Source organism: Halichoerus grypus, chromosome 2, assembly GCF_964656455.1.
Source record: "Halichoerus grypus chromosome 2, mHalGry1.hap1.1, whole genome shotgun sequence".
Lineage (NCBI taxonomy): Eukaryota > Metazoa > Chordata > Mammalia > Carnivora > Phocidae > Halichoerus > Halichoerus grypus.
This window is the reverse complement of record NC_135713.1, coordinates 29,045,085-29,064,314: the sequence shown is the minus strand read 5'-3', so window position 1 is coordinate 29,064,314 and position 19,230 is coordinate 29,045,085. Positions and strand designations below refer to the sequence as shown.

Here is a 19,230-nt window from a genome sequence, read left to right as displayed (position 1 = left end):
TTTTAGGACATGATACATTGATAAGTATCTATAAATTTCTATATGTGTGTATTTATATGTATACACATATACAAATATGTGATGTACTTTTGTATGTTTTTCCTTAGATTATTGCTTATGTTTTGTTACATAATTGGCTTTTCACTTAACTGTGTTATGTTTTGTGATTGTTGTACAGTTGTCTATAAAATGGATGTACATTATTCACTTAATAATTCCTTTCTTGATGGACTTCTATGTTTTCAGTTTTCCTATTCATAAATAATGGTATAATAAGTGTTCTTTTGCAGGTCTCCTTGTATACATGTGTAGATATTTTTTTGTGTAGAGACTTAGAATTCCTATGGTTGGGTTATGGAGCATATGCATTTAAAATTGTAATATTTTCATATTGCCCTCTGAGAGTTTTTTAGACTCTTAGCAGCCTTCCTTTTTAAGAATTTTTATTCATTTATTTGACAGGGAGAGAGCACAAGCAGGTGGAGTAGCAGGGAGAGGGAGAGGGAGAAGCAGGCTCCCCACTGAGCAAGAAGCCAGATGTGGGGCTTGATCCCAGGATCCTGGGATCATGACCTGAGCTGAAGGCAGTCGCTTAACCAACTGAGCCACCCAGGCACCCCACTTAGCAGGCTTCTATGAATATATCCCACCACCCCTCACTGATGGTAGTATTATCACACTTACTAATTTTGACCAATCTGATAGAAGGAAATTTTTTTTATTACTCGCTGAGGGAGGATCTTTTCATGTATTTATTGGTCATGTATGTTTACTCTGAAATGTCTTTTTATGTCTTTTCCTACTGTATTATTGGCTTTTTTTCATAAGGTAAATGTTAGGAAACTGATAAAGTAATATTCTCAGAGTCACATGACTAATTAATTAGTGGCAGAGCTAGGATTACAACCCTGGTCAGCTGTGTTTTTTATATTACATTGTACCTCTTTCTTACCTAGTTTCTCTTGGCTTTGTTCATTATCCGCGCTCCCGCCCCACCCCACCCCAAAGGTTTTGTATGGCAAAAGTCAGACATTGAGAGGTAAACTGTAGATTATGGTGGCGACGGCTGCTATTAAGATTTCTTTTTAGGGGCGCCTGGGTGGCTCAGTCGTTAAGCATCTGCCTTCGGCTCAGGTCATGATCCCTGGGTCCTGGGACTGAGCCCTGCATCAGGCTCCCTGCTCAGCGGGAAGCCTGCTTCTCCCTCTCCCACTCCCCCTGCTTGTGTTCCCTCTCTCGCTGTGTCTCTCTCTGTCAAATAAATAAATAAAATCTTAAAAAAAAGAAAAAGATTTCTTTTTAGCCAAAATGGGAAGAGATGATACAAGTACCCCTATCCTATGTACTTTGGACTCTTACAGACTGCACTTATTATTTGCTTTACTACTTTCAAATAAAAGAGTTTTTAAGATAATTAAAATATGAGTTTATTAACATAGCACTATGAGGTTTTGAAATAGCTGATTTCATTGAGAGCTATGATTTGATTATGGCTAACTACCTTTTCTATTATTAATTAAAGGATTAAACTCAGTACTTATTCCAAATAGTATGTCTCACTTTATTTACAATTATTAGTACTTCACTAAGATTTGAGGATTTTTGTACATGTGGTTATATGGTTAGTTGCTATGACAAATGTGTCTACATTTACAAGTCTTGCTTCTTTCAATTTTTCTTCTAAGGCAGAAGCAGGTTGGTTTAGCCAAAGATGTAGGAAAATAAACCACTCAAAGAGCGCACTTTCTTTCCTTGTTCCTTCATTGCTACAATTCACATTCTCAGAAGATGGTAAGTAGAAAACAATAAATTTGGCAAACAAAATTTTTTAAGATTGTTGACTTAACATTTTCTTCAGAAATTCTCATTCTTAACTGAAAGTTTGTCTTACTAAATAAATAACAGTTATATAGTCATAAGGTTTCTTTTCTTTTTTTTTTTTTTTTTCATTTTATTTATTTGAGAGGGAGAGCATGAACAGTGGGAGGAACAGGGAGGAGCAAAGGGAGAGGGATAAGCAGACTCCGTGTTGAGCATGGAGCCCAACACTGGGCTCAATCCCATGACCCCGAGATCGTGGCCTGAGCCGAAATCAAGAGTCAGATGCTCAACCGACTCAGCCACCCAGGCACCCGCACACAATTTTCTTGAAGGAATGCACTGAGTATAATTATTTCCTGTGTTTCTAGCATATAGTAGACATTCATTAAATGTTTGTTGAAGGAAGAAATAATCTAGAACTTGGTTTTGATTTGGCTTAAAATTCATTAAGAAGACAGAGTAATTTATTTGTGAGGCTCTTCATCTAGTCACAGTATTTGATGTCTGCTTTTTTCATACATTGTCTGATTTAAATGCTTCTTGCCTTTGTCCTCATGCAAATATCATGGGACTTACCTGCAAAGCAAGAGAAAGCCCCTGAATGCAAAGTTCTAATTCAGCAATTTAAATTTGTTATAAATGGCTACTCTGTTTAATTCGTTAATCTTTAGAGGTTTTTTTCCTTTGTCTTCTTTTTAGATCCTATTGTTCAAATTGCAGTTGATAATTCTAGAAACATTTTATATACACGGTCTGAGAAAGGAGTAATACAGGCAAGTATTAATACACTACTATTTAAGGGGAGTAAGAACATCCCTGTTTTTAAGGAAGAGATTCAGTTACTCTTAGCCTTTTCCTGTGAGCTGTGTGCTTTTTAAAAATACATCCCAAACTACTTCTTAGGGCTTCTTTTTTATGAAATTTCAAATCTCTGATGTTTCCATATCTGTGTGAAGTGTCTAAATTAAAGGATCCCTAAAAAGGAAGAGTCTTCTAAAAGTTTATTTTGTAAAATGCGTGTGGGCTATAGTTATGTTTAAGTGGGTACAATTTTTTATTCACAGGTATATGATTTGGGCCAAGATGGACAAGGAATGAGCCGAGTTGCCTCAGTTTCACAGAATTCTATTGTTTCTGCTGCTGGAAACATTGCTAGGTAATTAATTGTCAGGCATTTCATTTGTACAAGGCATATCATTATGCTATATATGTGCGGCATACTAAAATTATTTCCTCTTCAAAATATCTCTAAAAGGTAAGGAATGTTGAAGATGACACTGGAGGTTATGTTTGAAACAGCTCCTAGAGAAAGACTCTTCCTTTAATTCTAATGTTGGATGGTTTGAAACATAAGGCAGACTGGTTTTTTTTACAATGTAAAGTACAGCTTGATTTTTCCTTGGAATGTGTTAAGCTTTAGGTGGTCTATGTAGGCAATTACAGGAGTTGTCACTAGGAAGCTACAGGTCTCAAAGTTCCCCACTAGTACCCACTCCAACCTTTTATTTATGTTATGTTATTTATTTATTTATTTGAGAGAAAGAACAAGTGAGAGTGAGTGAGAGAAGCAGACTCTATGCAGGGCTCGATCCCAGGACCCTGGGATCACCGCTCCAACCTTTTAACAGGCCTGTGTAGTATAAGTTTAGTTGGTGTGATAATTGACACAGGGCAGTTTGGGAATACAGAACTTCACAGTTTTATTGTTCACATTGTATTCTTGACGAAACTGAAACTAAAGGATGTTAAGATTTGTCTGAAGTCTGAGTCCTAGAGAAGTACTAGTACCCAAGTTACAAGCCAACTTTTCAGACACTGTACACTGTGATTTATGTATATCACAACTAATTTAGCTCAGCTGCAGAAATTCTTTTCACATAACAAAGGCCTCAAATTTTCAGCTTCGGTTTTCTATGTGCTTGGGTCATTGCTGCATTCACCTATCCTAGCAAAAATTCAGTGCTTTCTTTGCTTTTCAGTGACAAAAAAATTATCAAGGCAGACAATCTTAAACAAAGGGTTTCCTTTTTCTTCTCCACCTTTACTTTTTTTTTGGAAACGTTTTCAAATCTACAGAAAAACTAGAAGAGCAGCATGGTAAAAACTGGTAATACCCTATCAAATTATCCAAATTCAACAGTTGTTACTGTTTTCCCTTATTTGCTCACTTTCGTTCTTATGAGCTATTTGAAAGTAAGTTGCAGACATCATGACTTTCACCCTGAAATCCTTCAACTTTCATGTCCTAAGTCTCTTACATAAGCACAATACCAATTCGACACCTAAAAAAATTAATAATTTTGTGGTATTATCTTCTAATTATATAGTTCATATTAACATTACTTAACAGTCCCAAAAATCTTTCATAGCTGTTTTTCTTTCCATTTTTCCCCAGATTCAGTCAGAGCCCATGAATTAAATTGGTCATTTGTCTCATTAATATAGAATAGATGTCTCACTGTCTTTCTTTTTCCCCTAAATATTCACATTTGGTGGGGAGGGGCAAGAGTCTTATTTGTGGAATATCCCAGTTTCTGAATTTGTCCTTTTTCCATTATCATTAGATTGAGGTTTTGGTTTGGTTTTACCAGAATTACTCCTTGCAGCGTTACATCAGTAGGCACATAACCACCAGGTTTTCCACTATTGAATACTTGGTTAAGGTGCTATTTACCAGATTTCTCCATTATAAAGTTTCATTTTTCCTTCTTTTTAATTAGCAGTAATCTTTACAATGATAATTTGATGCTCTGAGAACACCTTCTTCCTCATTAACCATTTACCCAATGGAGTTAGCCTTCTTTTATGATCTTTGAAAACAGGGTAATGTCTAACAATGTAAACTCATATTCAGGGGGTTTGCCTGCTCTTGCTGCTGCTGTGTTAATTTCCCAAGAAGTTAGTCTTATTTTAGCATATTAGACTAGTTTTTTTCCTTTCTTGTAGGACCATAGATCGTTCTGTTTTTAAGCCAATTGTTCAAATAGCAGTGATTGAAAATTCTGAATCCCTGGACTGTCAGTTATTGGCGGTTACACATGCAGGTATGTTGTTTAATTTCTGTGTCTGCTCTTGGTTTTAGAATTTAATAATCCTCAGACTTGGAAATTTGTGATTAGAAATGCGTTTTTACTTCTGTATCAGTTATCAAGCCATATTAATAATTTGTAAAACTAAGGATTTTGAAAATTGGAAGATTCTTCTGGTTTTGTCTCCTCATGTTATAGATGTCAAACTAGGTCTGACGGGTGAAATGGGTAATATTCAGTGACAGAGCCTGAATAGGAAAAAGGACTCTCTTGGCTTATAGTTGCAGATTCTTTCTGCTAAAATATGTTGATTCACCTGTCAATTCCAAGTGACACTTTCTTAGAACTCTACTTCAGGTGGTATTACACATGGTGATTTAAGATTAGTCAGGAAAGTGATTCTAGGACTTTAACAAGTGTCTGTGTTTCTCTGTGGAATTGCTTCAATCACACGAGGACCTCAAGTCTTTCATTTTCTGTTACTGATGTATAATTTTATCCCATCATCAGGTGTAAGGTTATATTTCAGCACTTGTCCGTTCAGACAACCATTAGCACGACCTAATACATTGACACTGGTTCATGTCCGCTTACCTCCTGGATTCTCAGCGTCTTCAACAGTGGAAAAGCCTTCAAAAGTACATAAAGCTCTTTATAGTAAAGGTAAGTTCTGATATCCTATCAGATTTAAGATTGGATTTTTTAAATTGTTAAAATTAGAATGTCTTTTGAGCCATTTGAAAATAATAAATTTTCCAATAAAATTTAGACTATTTTAATTTCTTACATTAATAATGTCCTTACACCTGTAATCATCCAGTGGACTTAAGGCTGCTATCTCTCAAGTCAGTATAAAGGAAACAAGTTAGCGGGAGGAGCTGGAATTGAGCACAAGAGAGTATATTTCAAAATCAACTAATATTGCTGAGATGATGCTTTTATAGTTTACTCTGCCATTCCACTAGTAACTTCGTCATTTTTATTCATGATATGTTTGAGATAATCAGTACATGAAATTCTGTTTCATTGAATATTAGATACCATTGATTGAAAGTCACAACATTTTTTATGTATTAAATATACTTTTTTAAAGTTAGTAATTAAATTCATAAGCCCATTGCAAAATATGTCATAACGTCAGAAATTTTAAGATGTGAAGAAAGCATTTACTCAAAAGAAACGAAGTGTAAGATCTGGAACACTTAATGATTCTACCCTATCAATAATTATATGTCCTTTTAAGGGATTAATTTTTTTTAATTTTGTGACTTGTTTACTTACAACAATGCATGCTATGTATATATGTTATATATATTAATGTTAGTAGTTAATATTTTTTTTTTTTTTTTTTTTTTAAAGATTTTATTTATTTATTTGACAGCGAAAGAGACTGTGAGAGAGGGGACACAAGCAGGGGGAGTGGGAGAGGGAGAAGCAGGCTTCCCGCTGAGCAGGGAGCCTGATGCGGGGCTCGATCCCAGGACCCTGGGATCATGACCTGAGCTGAAGGCAGACACTTAACCGACTGAGCCACCCAGGCACCCCTTAGTAGTTAATATTTTTAAGAACATTGGGGATGCATATTATTTGGCATCATATAATAAGATTTTGTGTATTAAACTTCTAGGCATTCTACTGATGGCAGCTTCAGAAAATGAAGATAATGACATTTTGTGGTGTGTCAACCATGATACATTTCCCTTCCAAAAGCCAATGATGGAAACCCAGGTAAGTTATCCTGAGAATCTTAATTTTTTATATAATTTATAATTTTAAGTAAAGAGTAAAATTATAAGAATCTTTATGTTGTAATAGCATTTATTTTGAGCAATCATATATGATTGGAAATCATATTGAAAAGAAGTGTATCCTGTTAATTCTTTGTTTTTCCTTTGTGAGGTTAGAAGTCATTATGGTAATCATTAAAAATATCTTTAAACAGGGCGCCTGGGTGGCTCAGTTGGTTAAGCTCCTGGGATCGAGTCCCGTATTGGGCTCCCTGCTCAGCAGGGAGTCTGCCTCTCCCTCTGACCCTCCCCCCTCTCATGCTCTCTTTATCTCATTCTCTCTCTCAAATAAATAAATAATATCTTTAAAAAAAAAAATATCTTTAAACATTGGAATCATTTTAGAATGTTTCTCATACTGTATCCGAAAAATGCATACATATTTTCTGAAATGACTTTTGTGCTGTTTAAATATATTATGTTTTTAGTTATTTAATTATGAGGTCATCCATTATAGTTATGACTTAGAATTGTATCTTTTTTGGGATGCCTAGGTGGCTCATTCGGTTGGACATCTGACTTTGGCTCAGGTCATGATCCCCTGGGGTCCTGGGATTGAGTCCCGTGTTGGGCCCCTTGCTCACTAGGGAGCCTGCTTCTCCTGTCTGCTGCTCCCCCTGCTTGTGCACTCGCTCGTGCGTGCTCTCTCTCGCTCTCGCTCTCTGGCAGATGGATAAGTAAAGTCTTAAAAAAAAAATAAAATAATTGTATCTTTTTTAAAAAAAGATTTTATTTATTTTAGAGAGTGTGTGCATACATGGGGTGGGGGAGGGGCAGAGGGAGAGAGAGAATCTCAAGCAGACTCCTTGCTGAGTGCCATGCCTGATGCAGGGCTCGATCTCACCACCCTGAGATCATTACCTGAGCTGAAATAAGAGTAGGACACTTAACTGAGCCACCCAGGCGCCCCTTAGAATTTTATCTTAATGATGTCTTTAATTTGTAGTTCTGCCTAAATTTACTTATTTATTTTAAAGATTTTATTTATTTAGGGGTGCCCCTTAATTATAGAAATTTTTGAACATACAGAAGAATAGAGGAATGATAAATTGAACGCCACATTTAACAATTACCAACATTTTCCCCATCTTGTTTTCTTTTTTTTTTTTTAAGTTATTTATTTATTTATTTGACAGAGACTGAGAGAGAGAGACACAGCCAGAGAGGGAACACAAGCAGGGGGAGTGGGACAGGGAGAAGCAGGCTTCCCACTGAGCAGGGAGCCCAATGCAGGGCTCGATCCCAGGACCCCGGGATCCGGACCTGAGCCAAAGGCAGATGCTCAACGACTGAGCCACCCAGGCCCCCCCCATCTTGTTTTGATCTCTCTTCCCTGCATATACAAATGTCCACACATAAACACATAATTGTGGGTTTTTTTTTTTAAGATTTTATTTATTTATTTGACAGAGAGACGCAGCGAGAGAGGGAACACAAGCAGGGGGAGTGGGAGAGGGAGAAGCAGGCTTCCCGCCGAGCAGGGGAGCCTGATGTGGGGCTCGATCCCAGGACCCCGGGATCATGACCCGAGCCGAAGGCAGACGCTCAATGACTGAGCCACCCAGGCGCCCCCATAATTGTGTTTTAAAAGCAAATACCACTGCATATTCCATGAAATTGATGTACAGGTCCTGGATGAGAGGTGCAGCCCCAGCCTGTCCTAGCCCAGTCTCACACCTTGGCTGCTCGTCAGCCCTCAGCACAAAATGAGCTAAGAAGAGGCCAGCACCTCCAAGGGTATGGCCAAGGAAGGCTATCTCTGCTCCCCACTGTTGGTATCACCTGTTCTACCCCATTTACTTCTCCTAAATGCCCTTGCATAGCCCATGCTGCCTACCCCCTGAGGATGCTGATCAAACCGGATAAACCAACCTCTGCTACTACTAAAGATGGTAGAATATAGTTTTTGGGTATCGAAAGAATTACAATTCTAGTAAACACTATTTACAGTTTATCCTAAGAAGATTTTGTCTTTCCCTTCTTTCATGAAAGATAATTGTCATAGAAGCTGGCCTGATTAAAGGAATAGACAGTAGAGCATTAAATAGAAACTTAGGAATGCTCACATACATGTGTTATTAATTTGTAAAATTCTGCATTTCCTTAGAAATTAGGTCTATATGTTTTTTCCTTTTTGGAAGGTTTGCTTTATGTAACTTTAATAGCATGTATAAAAAGTTTATTTCTTTTGTATAGATGACAACCCGTGTTGATGGTCATTCCTGGGCTCTTTCTGCAATAGATGAATTGAAAGTAGATAAAATAATTACACCCTTAAATAAGGATCATATTCCAATAACTGACTCACCGGTTGTGGTACAGCAGCACATGTTGCCTCCAAAGAAATTTGTTCTCCTCTCAGCACAGGTATGTACATACTCTGTTAAGGTGGAGACAATAAAGAAGCCATATTTAATGTTATGTATTTTGCAATATTTGCTTAATGGAGTCATTAAGGACTTTAGGAGAGTTTACTCTTAAAGATATTCTTAAGGAATAATTTTAAATACCAAAAATGCAACAAAAAGAGCTTGCTGTTTATAAAGTGTTCTATTTTTTTTTAAAGTAGCATTTCTAGTACCAGTGTTTAGCAGCATAAAACAAAATAACCTAAATTTATTATTATAATTCTCACTTAACTTATAAAAAAACATTTTTTAATATTTGATTTTGGAATAGTGATGCATTTAAAATTCAAATGGTATAATGAGTATACAGAATAAAATCTCCCTTCCAGTTGAGGTCCCTTCCCTACAGACGCCCATGTCATCAGCATCTGTGTATCCTTCCAGAGGTGTGGACATACAAACAAAATATTTCTAAATAAATGGTAGTGTATCATATACACCATTTTATACCTTGTTTTTTATATCTCAAATACATATTTTAGAGATCTTTCCATATCATTATATAAAGAACTTTCTCATTCTATTTTGTATTTGAAAGGTTTTCTTTTATATGAATGTACCCTATTTAACTAGGTCCCTATTGATGGATTATTTTTTGCTGTTCGTAATGCTACAACCTTATGTGTATATCATTTTCTTTGTGTGTGAATAAAGCTGTAGAATTATATCTGCTGGGTGAAAGAATATGTGCGTTTCTAATTTTGATAGATGTTGCCAGATTCCCCTGTATTCATATATACGTGCATACATTCACTATCGATGAATATTGATACCTGTTTCCTTACATCCTGTCCAAGTATAATATGCCATTTTATTAAGATAAGATGGACAGTCTTTTTTGTTGTTGTTCTTTTTTGTTTTTTGTTTTTGTTTTCTTTGGACAGTCTTTTCAAGTGTTTATTTTTCTATGGACTATCCCTATTTTATTGAGTTCTCTTTTTCGTTTTGATTTATAGAAGCTCTTTATCAAGGAAACTTACTGTAATTTTAGTATCATATTTTTCCTGGTGTGTCATTTTATTTTGTTTACTGAGACTTTCTCCCATACAGGTAAGCATATTAGTCGAAATTTTCTGTTATCTTTTCGGATTTATAAAAGTAGTAAAAAAAAAAAACTTCCTCATTCTGAGGTTTATAAAAAAAAATTTACCCACAGTTGCTTTTAGTACTATTATAGTTTTATTTTTGTCCTTTAAATCTCTGATCTGTTTGGAATTTATCCTGATTAAGGATCCAGCTTCATTTTTTTTCTAAATGGACATATGCCAACATAATTAATGGATAATCTTAACTTTAATCCTCTGGTTTGAGGGACAGCTTTTATCGTATTCTAAATTCAAATATTTACTTGAACCTGTATAACAACTTTCTAAATTTAATAAGAAAACACTCACCGCCACCAAAAAAATAAGGTTGTGGCTCTGTAGATATAACATTTTATAAACCTATGTTTTATGCTATTTTATGTGCTATTACCACATGCCCTCTGAATATATTTTGTGTGTTACAGAGCAGTGTTTTTTGTTTGTTTGTTTGTTTTTTTGAGGTGATATCTTTTTTTTTATGTTCAATTACCCAACATAATAGTACATCATTAGTTTTTGATATAGTGTTCAATGATTCATTAGTTGCGTATAATACCCAGTGTTCCTCACCACATATGCCCTCCTTAATACCCATAACCTGGTGACCCCACCCCACATCCCCCTCCCTTCTGTAACCCTCAGTTTGGTTCCCAGAGTCCAGAGTCTCTCATGGTTTGTTTCCCTCTCTGATTTCTTTCCATTCAGTTTTCTCTCCCTTCTCCTGTGGTCCTCCACGCTATTCCTTATGTTCTACGTATGAGTGAAACCATATGATAATTGTCTTTCTCTGCTTGACTTATTTCACTTAGCATAGTCCCCTCCCTCCATTGAGTCTATGTCGATGCAAATGGTGGGTATTCATCCTTTCTGATGGCTGAGTAATATTCCATTGTATATTTGACCCACGTCTTCTTTATCCATTTATCTGTTGAAGGGCATCTCGGCTCCTTCCACAGTTTGGCATTGTGGACATTCAGAGCATTGTTTTCTTATTAAATTTTCTTTGGGCATATATAGATCTAGTATAGGTTGGGAGTTGAAATGTAGATGTTCTTTTTGGCCAGTTTACTTTGTATTCTTGAAGGGGGTTTTTTTGTTTTATTGATTTTATTAAATAAAATAGCAGGGTCAGTTGATGCCAGCCATGCCAAATAAATCTATTATTTATGGTTGTGGTTTTTTTTTTTTTTTAAACTTTTTAGGGAAGTCTTATGTTTCATAAACTTAGACCTGTAGATCAACTGAGACATCTACTTGTGAGTAATGTGGGTGGAGATGGAGAAGAGATTGAAAGATTCTTTAAATTACATCAGGTAATTAATTATTTGTACTTTTTAAAAAAATATTATGATATTTTAAACAATAAAACAATGAGAATAATACCTGAATTTTATGTAAGCTAGGATCAAAATACTGTGATTAATAGATACTCTTAGTCTTTCTTTCTTTACATTGGTCATTATCTGTGTACTAATATTTGGGAGCAGTATTAATAAGTAAAGCTTATACAGTAAACTCAGATTTTTATTTGTTATTGATAAGTTCTTATTTTAAAGTATACTAGTAAGAAACTCATGTTCAATTTATATGATAAATACATTTTTATTAAAACAGGATATTTGTGGACAAATCTTTTTTTTTTTTAAGATTTTATTTATTTATTTGACAGATAGAGAGAGCACAGATAGGCAGAGTGGCAGGCAGAGGGAGAAGCAGGCTTCCCGCCGAGCAGAGAGCCCGATGTGGGGCTCGATCCCAGGACCCTGGGATCATGACCTGAGCCGAAGGCAGACGTTTAACCAACTGAGCCACTCAGGCGCCCCCTTTTTTTTTAATTCTTAATTTTTTTTTTTTTATTTTTTTGCCAATGACCTGATGAAAAAATTGGGGGCAGTAATGATAATGCCATTAGTATTTCAAAGCCATTGCTAGAATTGAGAAGGTAAAACTCAGAAAGCTTAAGATCAAGAATATCAGATCAAAGTTAAGTACAGAGAGACTGGATTCAAATCACCAGCTCTGCCACCAGGTTAGATTACTTTAGTTCTGTGAACTTCAGTTTCTTCATGTGTAAAACAGGCATTATAATAGTGTATGATGTGGGAGTTAATATATGCTAACCTTTTAAAATAGTACCTGGCACATGACAGGTACTTAATAAATAGCTATATTGTTGTTGTTATTTTCTAAAAGGTAAAAAGACCATGAGAAAGAAAATTAGGGGAATAAACTATAGACTAAAATAGAGTCTAGATAAAAAGAAAAAGCACCCTTTAATGATAGTGCCTCTGATAAACGTTCTCCTTTTTCATACCAACTGATTTCATTCACTTAGCAGATATATATTGAGCACCTGCTCTGTGCTAGGCACAAATTGAAACACTGGATACAAGAATAACTAAAACTTCTTTTTAAATGTTTATGTTTACTATAAGGGAAGAAACTTTTTTTTTTTAAATAGGAAGACCAGGCTTGTGCAACCTGCCTTATCCTTGCTTGTTCCACTGCTGCCTGTGATAGAGAAGTATCTGCATGGGCCACTCGGGCTTTCTTCAGGTATATGTCAGTTTTCTTTTGTTCTTGGCCACTTTTTTTAATGATAGCATTGGTCAATGTGGTAGTTTAAGGGCTTACCAAACACTTGAAGACCTATATAGGCAAGATAGTAAAATCTTTTTGCAAAAGGATGAAATCTGGAAAGATTATAATGCTAATAGACGTAGCTAGATTAATACAATGTATGAATTGTTACCCTTGCTCTGGGTTCTGTTCTTCAACTTCTTCTGTCTAGTCTTTTTTCTACACTTTCTACTACAGTTACCATATCTTTTTTACTTCCTAAAACACTATATCGTTTCTGCTTTACTTGTATCATTGGCATTGAGGGATTCTAAATCACTTTAAGGAAACTTGGTATCAAAACGATATTTTTATTTGGAAAATATTTAGCTATAGGTAAGAATTTGAAATGTGATTTGTTTAAAACAATTTTTCAAGTGCTATCTAACTGTAATCTGGTATGAAAATTACAGTGCCATATACTCTTAAGTAAATTCTCTGCATTGCTGACCCTTAGAAATTGCTAGAGTCCCTTATAATTCTTTCTGGTAGAGGTTCAAGTCAACAGTTTCTAAATAAGTATTATATCTATACTTATAGATATAAGCACTGTAAAATACATTAAAGTCTATAATGTTTAAGGCATTTATTTGGGAGCTAGCAGGACTTGGAACAATTCCATCTTTTAAGGTGGATAATTTCACTGAATAAGCTCAGCCTCTGTTGTCATAAAAACAGGTACGGTGGTGAAGCACAGATGAGATTTCCACCCACTCTCCCTGCTCCAAGTAATGTTGGTCCCATCTTGGGGTCTCCTGTCTACTCTAGTGAGTACAAAATACTGAAATGAGACTATTTCTAATAGTTTGAGTTTTAGAAACTGCTTAGCATATTTTAATGAACAAAGCTTTTCATTATATTTTATTTACTTGCTACTGTTTTATTGGTGAATACAGTTCTATAGATGTCTGACTCTTAAAAGCAAGGATATATTAATATTGAGTTCTTTATGCATGTTAGAGAACAAAATAACATGTAACCAGTAGTATTTATAGAACTCATTTGTTATTTATCCAAAAGGAAGGAGGTGAATGATTTCATAACAAGTAAACTCCCACCTCAATGTTTTCCTCAGTGGGAGTTATTAGAAAATGCCTGGGAAATGAGCGGAGTCCCTAAATCTTAAATATTTCATGGATAGTGCCACTCCGCACTCATGCTGAGAAACAGCTTCTCCTAATTTAATCAGATTTAAAAGATTGGGAGGTTATTTTATAAATCTTTATAGTCTTCTTTCCTTTTTAGGTTCTCCTATTCCTAGTGGTAGTCCATATCCAAATCCATCATTTTTGGGAACACCATCTCAAGGTACCTCTTTTCTTTGTTTTGTATTGCTACTACTATTCTTTTTGAAGAGCTAACACTGTTATCCTTAATGCTTAGTGAAAGAAATATTAACTTCCCCTAGTCTCTTGAAAATAATGTAGTTGAATAGAAGTTACATCCAAGCAAGTATTGACATTTGGCCATGAATGCCTTTGCGTAGGAACACCTTTAGTAGTATACCTGAAAGCTCCTTATCTGGGTACCAGGATTTAATATGCAGCCATGAAATCTGTATAATTAGCTCTGTTTGACTCCCAACATTAAGGAGGAGTGATTGCAAGCTTTCTTGCCTTTTATCCTGCATGCCGACACTTAGAAAGCCTACCTGGGAGCATCTATCCAATCTGAGTCTCTTCTTACCAGGGAAAACCAAATTCAATACCTATTTATTCCAGTATTTTTGTAAATATTCTTACCTTTGGGCCTACATACACAGGCTGTGGTTATTGAGGATGCTGAATGTTTAAGGTTAAATTTAAAGATTTGTCTTTCTTACGTTGTGTACAAGGTGTACATCCTCCTGCCATGTCAACTCCAGTGTGTGTTTCAGGAAACCCAGCAACTCAGGCCGCAAGTATGAGTTGTATGGCTGCACCAGAGATTGTGTACTCTGGAAAACACAATGGTATTTGCATTTACTTTTCTCGAATCATGGGGTAAGTTTTGCATGGAATAACCAACTATTGCTCACCTTGTCCTATTTTGTGTAGTTGAATATTTTTAACTTTAAATTTGGGACATCATTTATTCCTGTTAAATTTAACTTACAGTTTTATTTAGCTCACTTGTTCATTAATAAAATTGTTTTCTATTTAGCTTTTTTTTTAATCATCTAACCATCTATATTTGTTGTGTTTTATATATATGTATACACATACATATTAACATATGGTGTTACAAACCACCCCATTAACTCAGTGACCTGTATCTGCAAGTCAGCTAGGCGGTTCTGGTCTTAGCTAGACTAACTCATTTATACTCATTCAGCTGTGGGATTGAAGAGAGCCCTGTCAATCTTGGCTGGAGTCTCACATGTTTAGGGTCATGTTTGTATGCAGGTCTAGAATGGTCTCTGCTGGGACGATTGGGTTTTTGTTTTTCACATGGTCTCTCATCCTCCAGCAGGTTAGCCAGGGGTTATTCCCTTGGTGATGGCAAAGTCCCATGAGACAGGGTAGAAATTTGCAAAGCTTCTTGATGCCTAGGTTTAGAGTTGGCTTACCATTATTTTAACCTCATTCACTGGGCCAGGGAAACATCTCCAGGCCAACCCAGATTAAAAAATAGAATCCATTCAAATAAAATCTTTTTAAAAAGCCGGGGGGTGGGCACCTGGGTGGCTCAGTCGTTAAGCGTCTGCCTTCGCCTCAGGTCATGATCCCAGGGTGCTGGGATCGAGCCCCGCGTCGGGCTCCCTGCTCAGAGGGAAGCCTGCTTCTCCCTCTCCCACTCCCCCTGCTTGTGTTCCCTCTCTCGCTATGTCTCTCTCTGTCAAATAAATAAAATCTTTAAAAAAAAAATTGAATCCATTCAAACATGGGAAATAAACTCATTATGAGATACACATCAAAGTCATATTGTAAAGGATAACTATAAGGAGGGACAAAGAATTACAGCCATTTTTGCAATTAGTCTACCATATCATCCAGTTAATTATCCTGTCTGCTATATATTTGTCTTAGATTTGAGATGGATGCTTTCATTTGAATCATTTGCTTAAAATGTGAAGCAGTGCAATACTCTTTTAGAAATTTGTTTTTGCATTATAAACTTTATTTACAATTCATTGCCCAGAGTCTTTTGATTTTTTCTTAGCAGTATTTCATTATGTGAAATAACTTAGGTATATCAGGTTTAGAAATTTTCTTGTTTTCCGTTCTTTTGGATAACTTTGTGAAGTATTAAATCATTGCTGTACTTTGATAAACACACAGAAAGGAATTTACTACATATTGTAATTGTTTTTGTTTATACAGCATAATTATTAAAACATTTTTTTATTTCAGAAATATCTGGGATGCGAGTTTAGTTGTGGAGAGAGTATTCAAGAGTGGCAACAGAGAAATCACTGCAGTAAGTGTGTTGTATAATGTATTCCATTGCTGTGTGTAACCATTTTATGGTATTAACTGTATAAATAGATTGTTTCACATTTCTTGGTGTTAGAAACAAGATGCTGATTATTCTTTTATGGACATGTTTGTGTACGTGTCCAATAAACTCCTTGCCCTGGGTGAAGTCCCAGCTCCGTCACTTATATAAATGATGAGTCATTTTCTTAATATTTCAGTCTGATACCTCACTATAAGGTGAGAATAATAACCTGTTGTGAGGGTTAAACAGAGTAAGTCCTAATCCTTAATATTTACTCAAAGCTACTATTTAATATTTTGCTTATATGCTCCCGAATTCCATGAACCCAGTACTAATTTCCATGCATAAGTATACTTTCTAGAGTACTTTAAGAATAGATCCTGTAGGGGTGCCTGGGTGGCTCAGTCGGTTAAGGTCTGCCTTTCGCTCAGGTCATCCCAGGGCCCTAGGATCGAGCCCCGCATCGGGCTCCCTGCTGAGCAGGGAGCCTGCTTCTCCCTCTCCCCCCTGCTTGTCTCTCTCTCTCAAATAAATAAATTAAATATAGGTTTTTTTTAAGATTTTATTTATTTGACAGAGTGAGCACAAGTAGGCAGAGTGGCAGGCAGAGGGGGAGGGAGAAGCAGGCTCCCCTATGAGCAGGGAGCCCGACGTGGAGCTCGATCCCAGGACCCTGGGATCAGGACCTGAACAGAAGGCAGACACTTAACCAACTGAGCCACCCAGGTGCCCCAATAAATAAAATCTTAAAAAAAATAAATAAATAAAGACTAAATCCTGTAAAACTTTGTATTATCATAAATTCATAAATTCAGGTAGTAAAATTTTTTTAACATGAAATATGAATGCAATTTATTTTAAGCTTTTTTCTTTTTAAATCTGAAAGATACCAAATATTTTTTCGATTCTGATTTTTAAAGTTCACATTTCTAAGAAGAAGAATATATTTATTTAACATAGTATATGATTCCATTTATATGAAGTTCAAGAACAGGCAAAGCTAACCTATGGTGACAAATAAGAAAAGTGGTTTGCTGGGAGATGGAATGACTAGTGACTAGAAAGGAGCATTAGGGAACTTCTTGGATGTTGGAAATACTCTGTATTGTGGTCTGGGTGGTGACTGAATTAAAATATAAAAAGCTATCAAGATATTCACTAAGATGTATTTATTTTACTCTCTGTAAATTATACCTAAAACAAACCAGAGCAGGACAGGAGGGATGTGGCTATCTAGTCCTTTATTCTGCACCAAGCATAAATAATTACTGTTTATTAAAACTTGACATTCAGTTATAAAGAGTATGTTTTTTACATATACACTTTTTCAGTGTTTTAAAGCTTTTGAAAATACTTTTTTTCTTACAGATTGAAAGTAGTGTTCCCTCCCAACTGTTGGAGTCAGTGCTACAAGAACTAAAAGGTTTGCAAGAATTTCTAGACAGAAACTCCCAATTTGCAGGGGGACCATTAGGAAATCCAAAGTAAGAATAAACAAGATTTATTTGCCTATTTTTTCCTTTTTCTCTCTGAGATATAATTCACATTATAAAATTCATCCTTTTAAATATTTAGTTCGGTGGTTTTTAGCATATTTATGAGGTTATGCTATTACCACCACTATCTAATTCCAGAACATTTTCATCATGCCAAAAAGAAACCCTTTACCTATTAGCAGTCACTCCCTGTTCACACCACAGTAACAATAATACCATAGAATGGCTTAAACAACAAACATTTATTTCTCACAGTTCTGGAGGCTGGAAGTCTGAGATCAGGGTGCCAGTATGGTTGAGTTCTGGTGAGGACCCTCTTTGTCATTTACAGGCAGCTACTTTCTTTCTGTGTCCTAACATGGCAGAGAGAAAACTAGGTGACAATCTCTCTGGTCTCTTCTTGTAAGGCTGTTAATCGCATTGTGTGGGCTTCACTCTCATCACCCCATCTAAACCTAATTACCTCCCAAAGGCCCAATCTCCTAATACCATCACTCTGGGAATTGGGACTTCAACATTGGAACATGGTGGGACCAAATAGTCCATAGCACTCCCCATTTCCTTTCCAGTCTCTAACAACCACTAATCTGTCTGTGTCTGTGGATCTGCCATATTCTGGATCTTTTATGTAAATGGAAATGTGGCCTTTTGTTTCTGGCTTCTTTTAGCATATTTTCAAGGTTCACGTGTTTTAACGTGTATTGGTATTTTGTTTCATTTTTCAGTTCATCAGGTGATGCTCATTTGGGTTACGTTAGCTTTTTGGTTGCTATGAAAAATGCTGATGTGAACATACTTATAAAGGTTTTTGTGTGGGCGTATGTTTAGGATAAAAATTTTTTTTATTATAGAAATAATATGGGCTTTTTGTAAAGATTTCACTTTACTGCCCAGAAAATTTATGATCTATAGTATAACAGTATAAACTATATGAAATATATAAATATGTGTTTCTTTAAAACTGTAAATATAGCACTTTCACAGGTCCTCCCCTGACATTGGGGCCAGGATTTGGTAGCTGGTGCTGAAAGAAAACCCTTGATTGCATCCTGGCCCTGGAACCGTGCCAGGGGCAGCTGTCACTCAGTGGGACAGAGAGACTGTTCTGTGCCATCATGTTCAACATTGTATCTTTCTCCTGCTGCTCTTATCTTAGGTCTTCTCCTTTAAAAAAAAAAAAAAAAAAAAAGGAAAATTAAAAAATAAACTGCAAATAGAATCTAAATAGGCACACTTTTATGAAACATTGTATATACTCACTATATCTTCTACAACATTCCAAATCAGTGGAATAAATAATTTTTTTTTAAGATTTTATTATTTATTTGACAGAGAGACACAGCGAGAGCAGGATCACAAGCAGGGGGAGCGGAAGAGGGAGAAACAGGCTTCCTGCTGAGCAGGGAGCCCGATGTGGGGCTCGATCCCAGGACCCTGGGATCATGACCTGAGCTGGAGGCAGACGCTTAACGACTGAGCCACCCGGGCGCCCAAGAATAAATAATTTTTATATTGGCTGCATATTTTTCCATTATTTATATGCAGACATTTAATGGTGTAACTCT

At 36.0% G+C, this 19,230-nt stretch overlaps 1 protein-coding gene and 1 non-coding gene across 3 annotated transcripts in view; both read left to right on the top strand.

Annotated features, from left to right (window-relative positions):
- NUP155 (nucleoporin 155) overlaps window positions 1–19,230 on the top strand; it is a 63,555-nt gene that overhangs the window by 13,521 nt on the left and 30,804 nt on the right. Inside the window, exons 7-20 of one of the 2 annotated variants that reach the window (XM_036074672.2) lie at window positions 1,686–1,791; window positions 2,521–2,594; window positions 2,886–2,977; window positions 4,768–4,865; window positions 5,361–5,513; window positions 6,478–6,578; window positions 8,834–9,004; window positions 11,333–11,443; window positions 12,592–12,686; window positions 13,428–13,516; window positions 13,995–14,057; window positions 14,626–14,731; window positions 16,082–16,148; window positions 17,538–17,653. In XM_036074672.2, coding sequence (XP_035930565.1) covers window positions 1,686–1,791; window positions 2,521–2,594; window positions 2,886–2,977; window positions 4,768–4,865; window positions 5,361–5,513; window positions 6,478–6,578; window positions 8,834–9,004; window positions 11,333–11,443; window positions 12,592–12,686; window positions 13,428–13,516; window positions 13,995–14,057; window positions 14,626–14,731; window positions 16,082–16,148; window positions 17,538–17,653 — 1,442 coding nt within the window. Of the gene's footprint in view, window positions 1–1,685; window positions 1,792–2,520; window positions 2,595–2,885; window positions 2,978–4,767; window positions 4,866–5,360; window positions 5,514–6,477; window positions 6,579–8,833; window positions 9,005–11,332; window positions 11,444–12,591; window positions 12,687–13,427; window positions 13,517–13,994; window positions 14,058–14,583; window positions 14,732–16,081; window positions 16,149–17,537; window positions 17,654–19,230 lie in introns of both variants that reach the window. The other variant, XM_036074671.2, reaches the window with a different exon arrangement.
- LOC118524461 (small nucleolar RNA SNORA30/SNORA37 family) lies at window positions 18,635–18,762 on the top strand. Its single transcript, XR_004911625.1, has one exon. It is a non-coding gene; the product is annotated as a small nucleolar RNA SNORA30/SNORA37 family (small nucleolar RNA).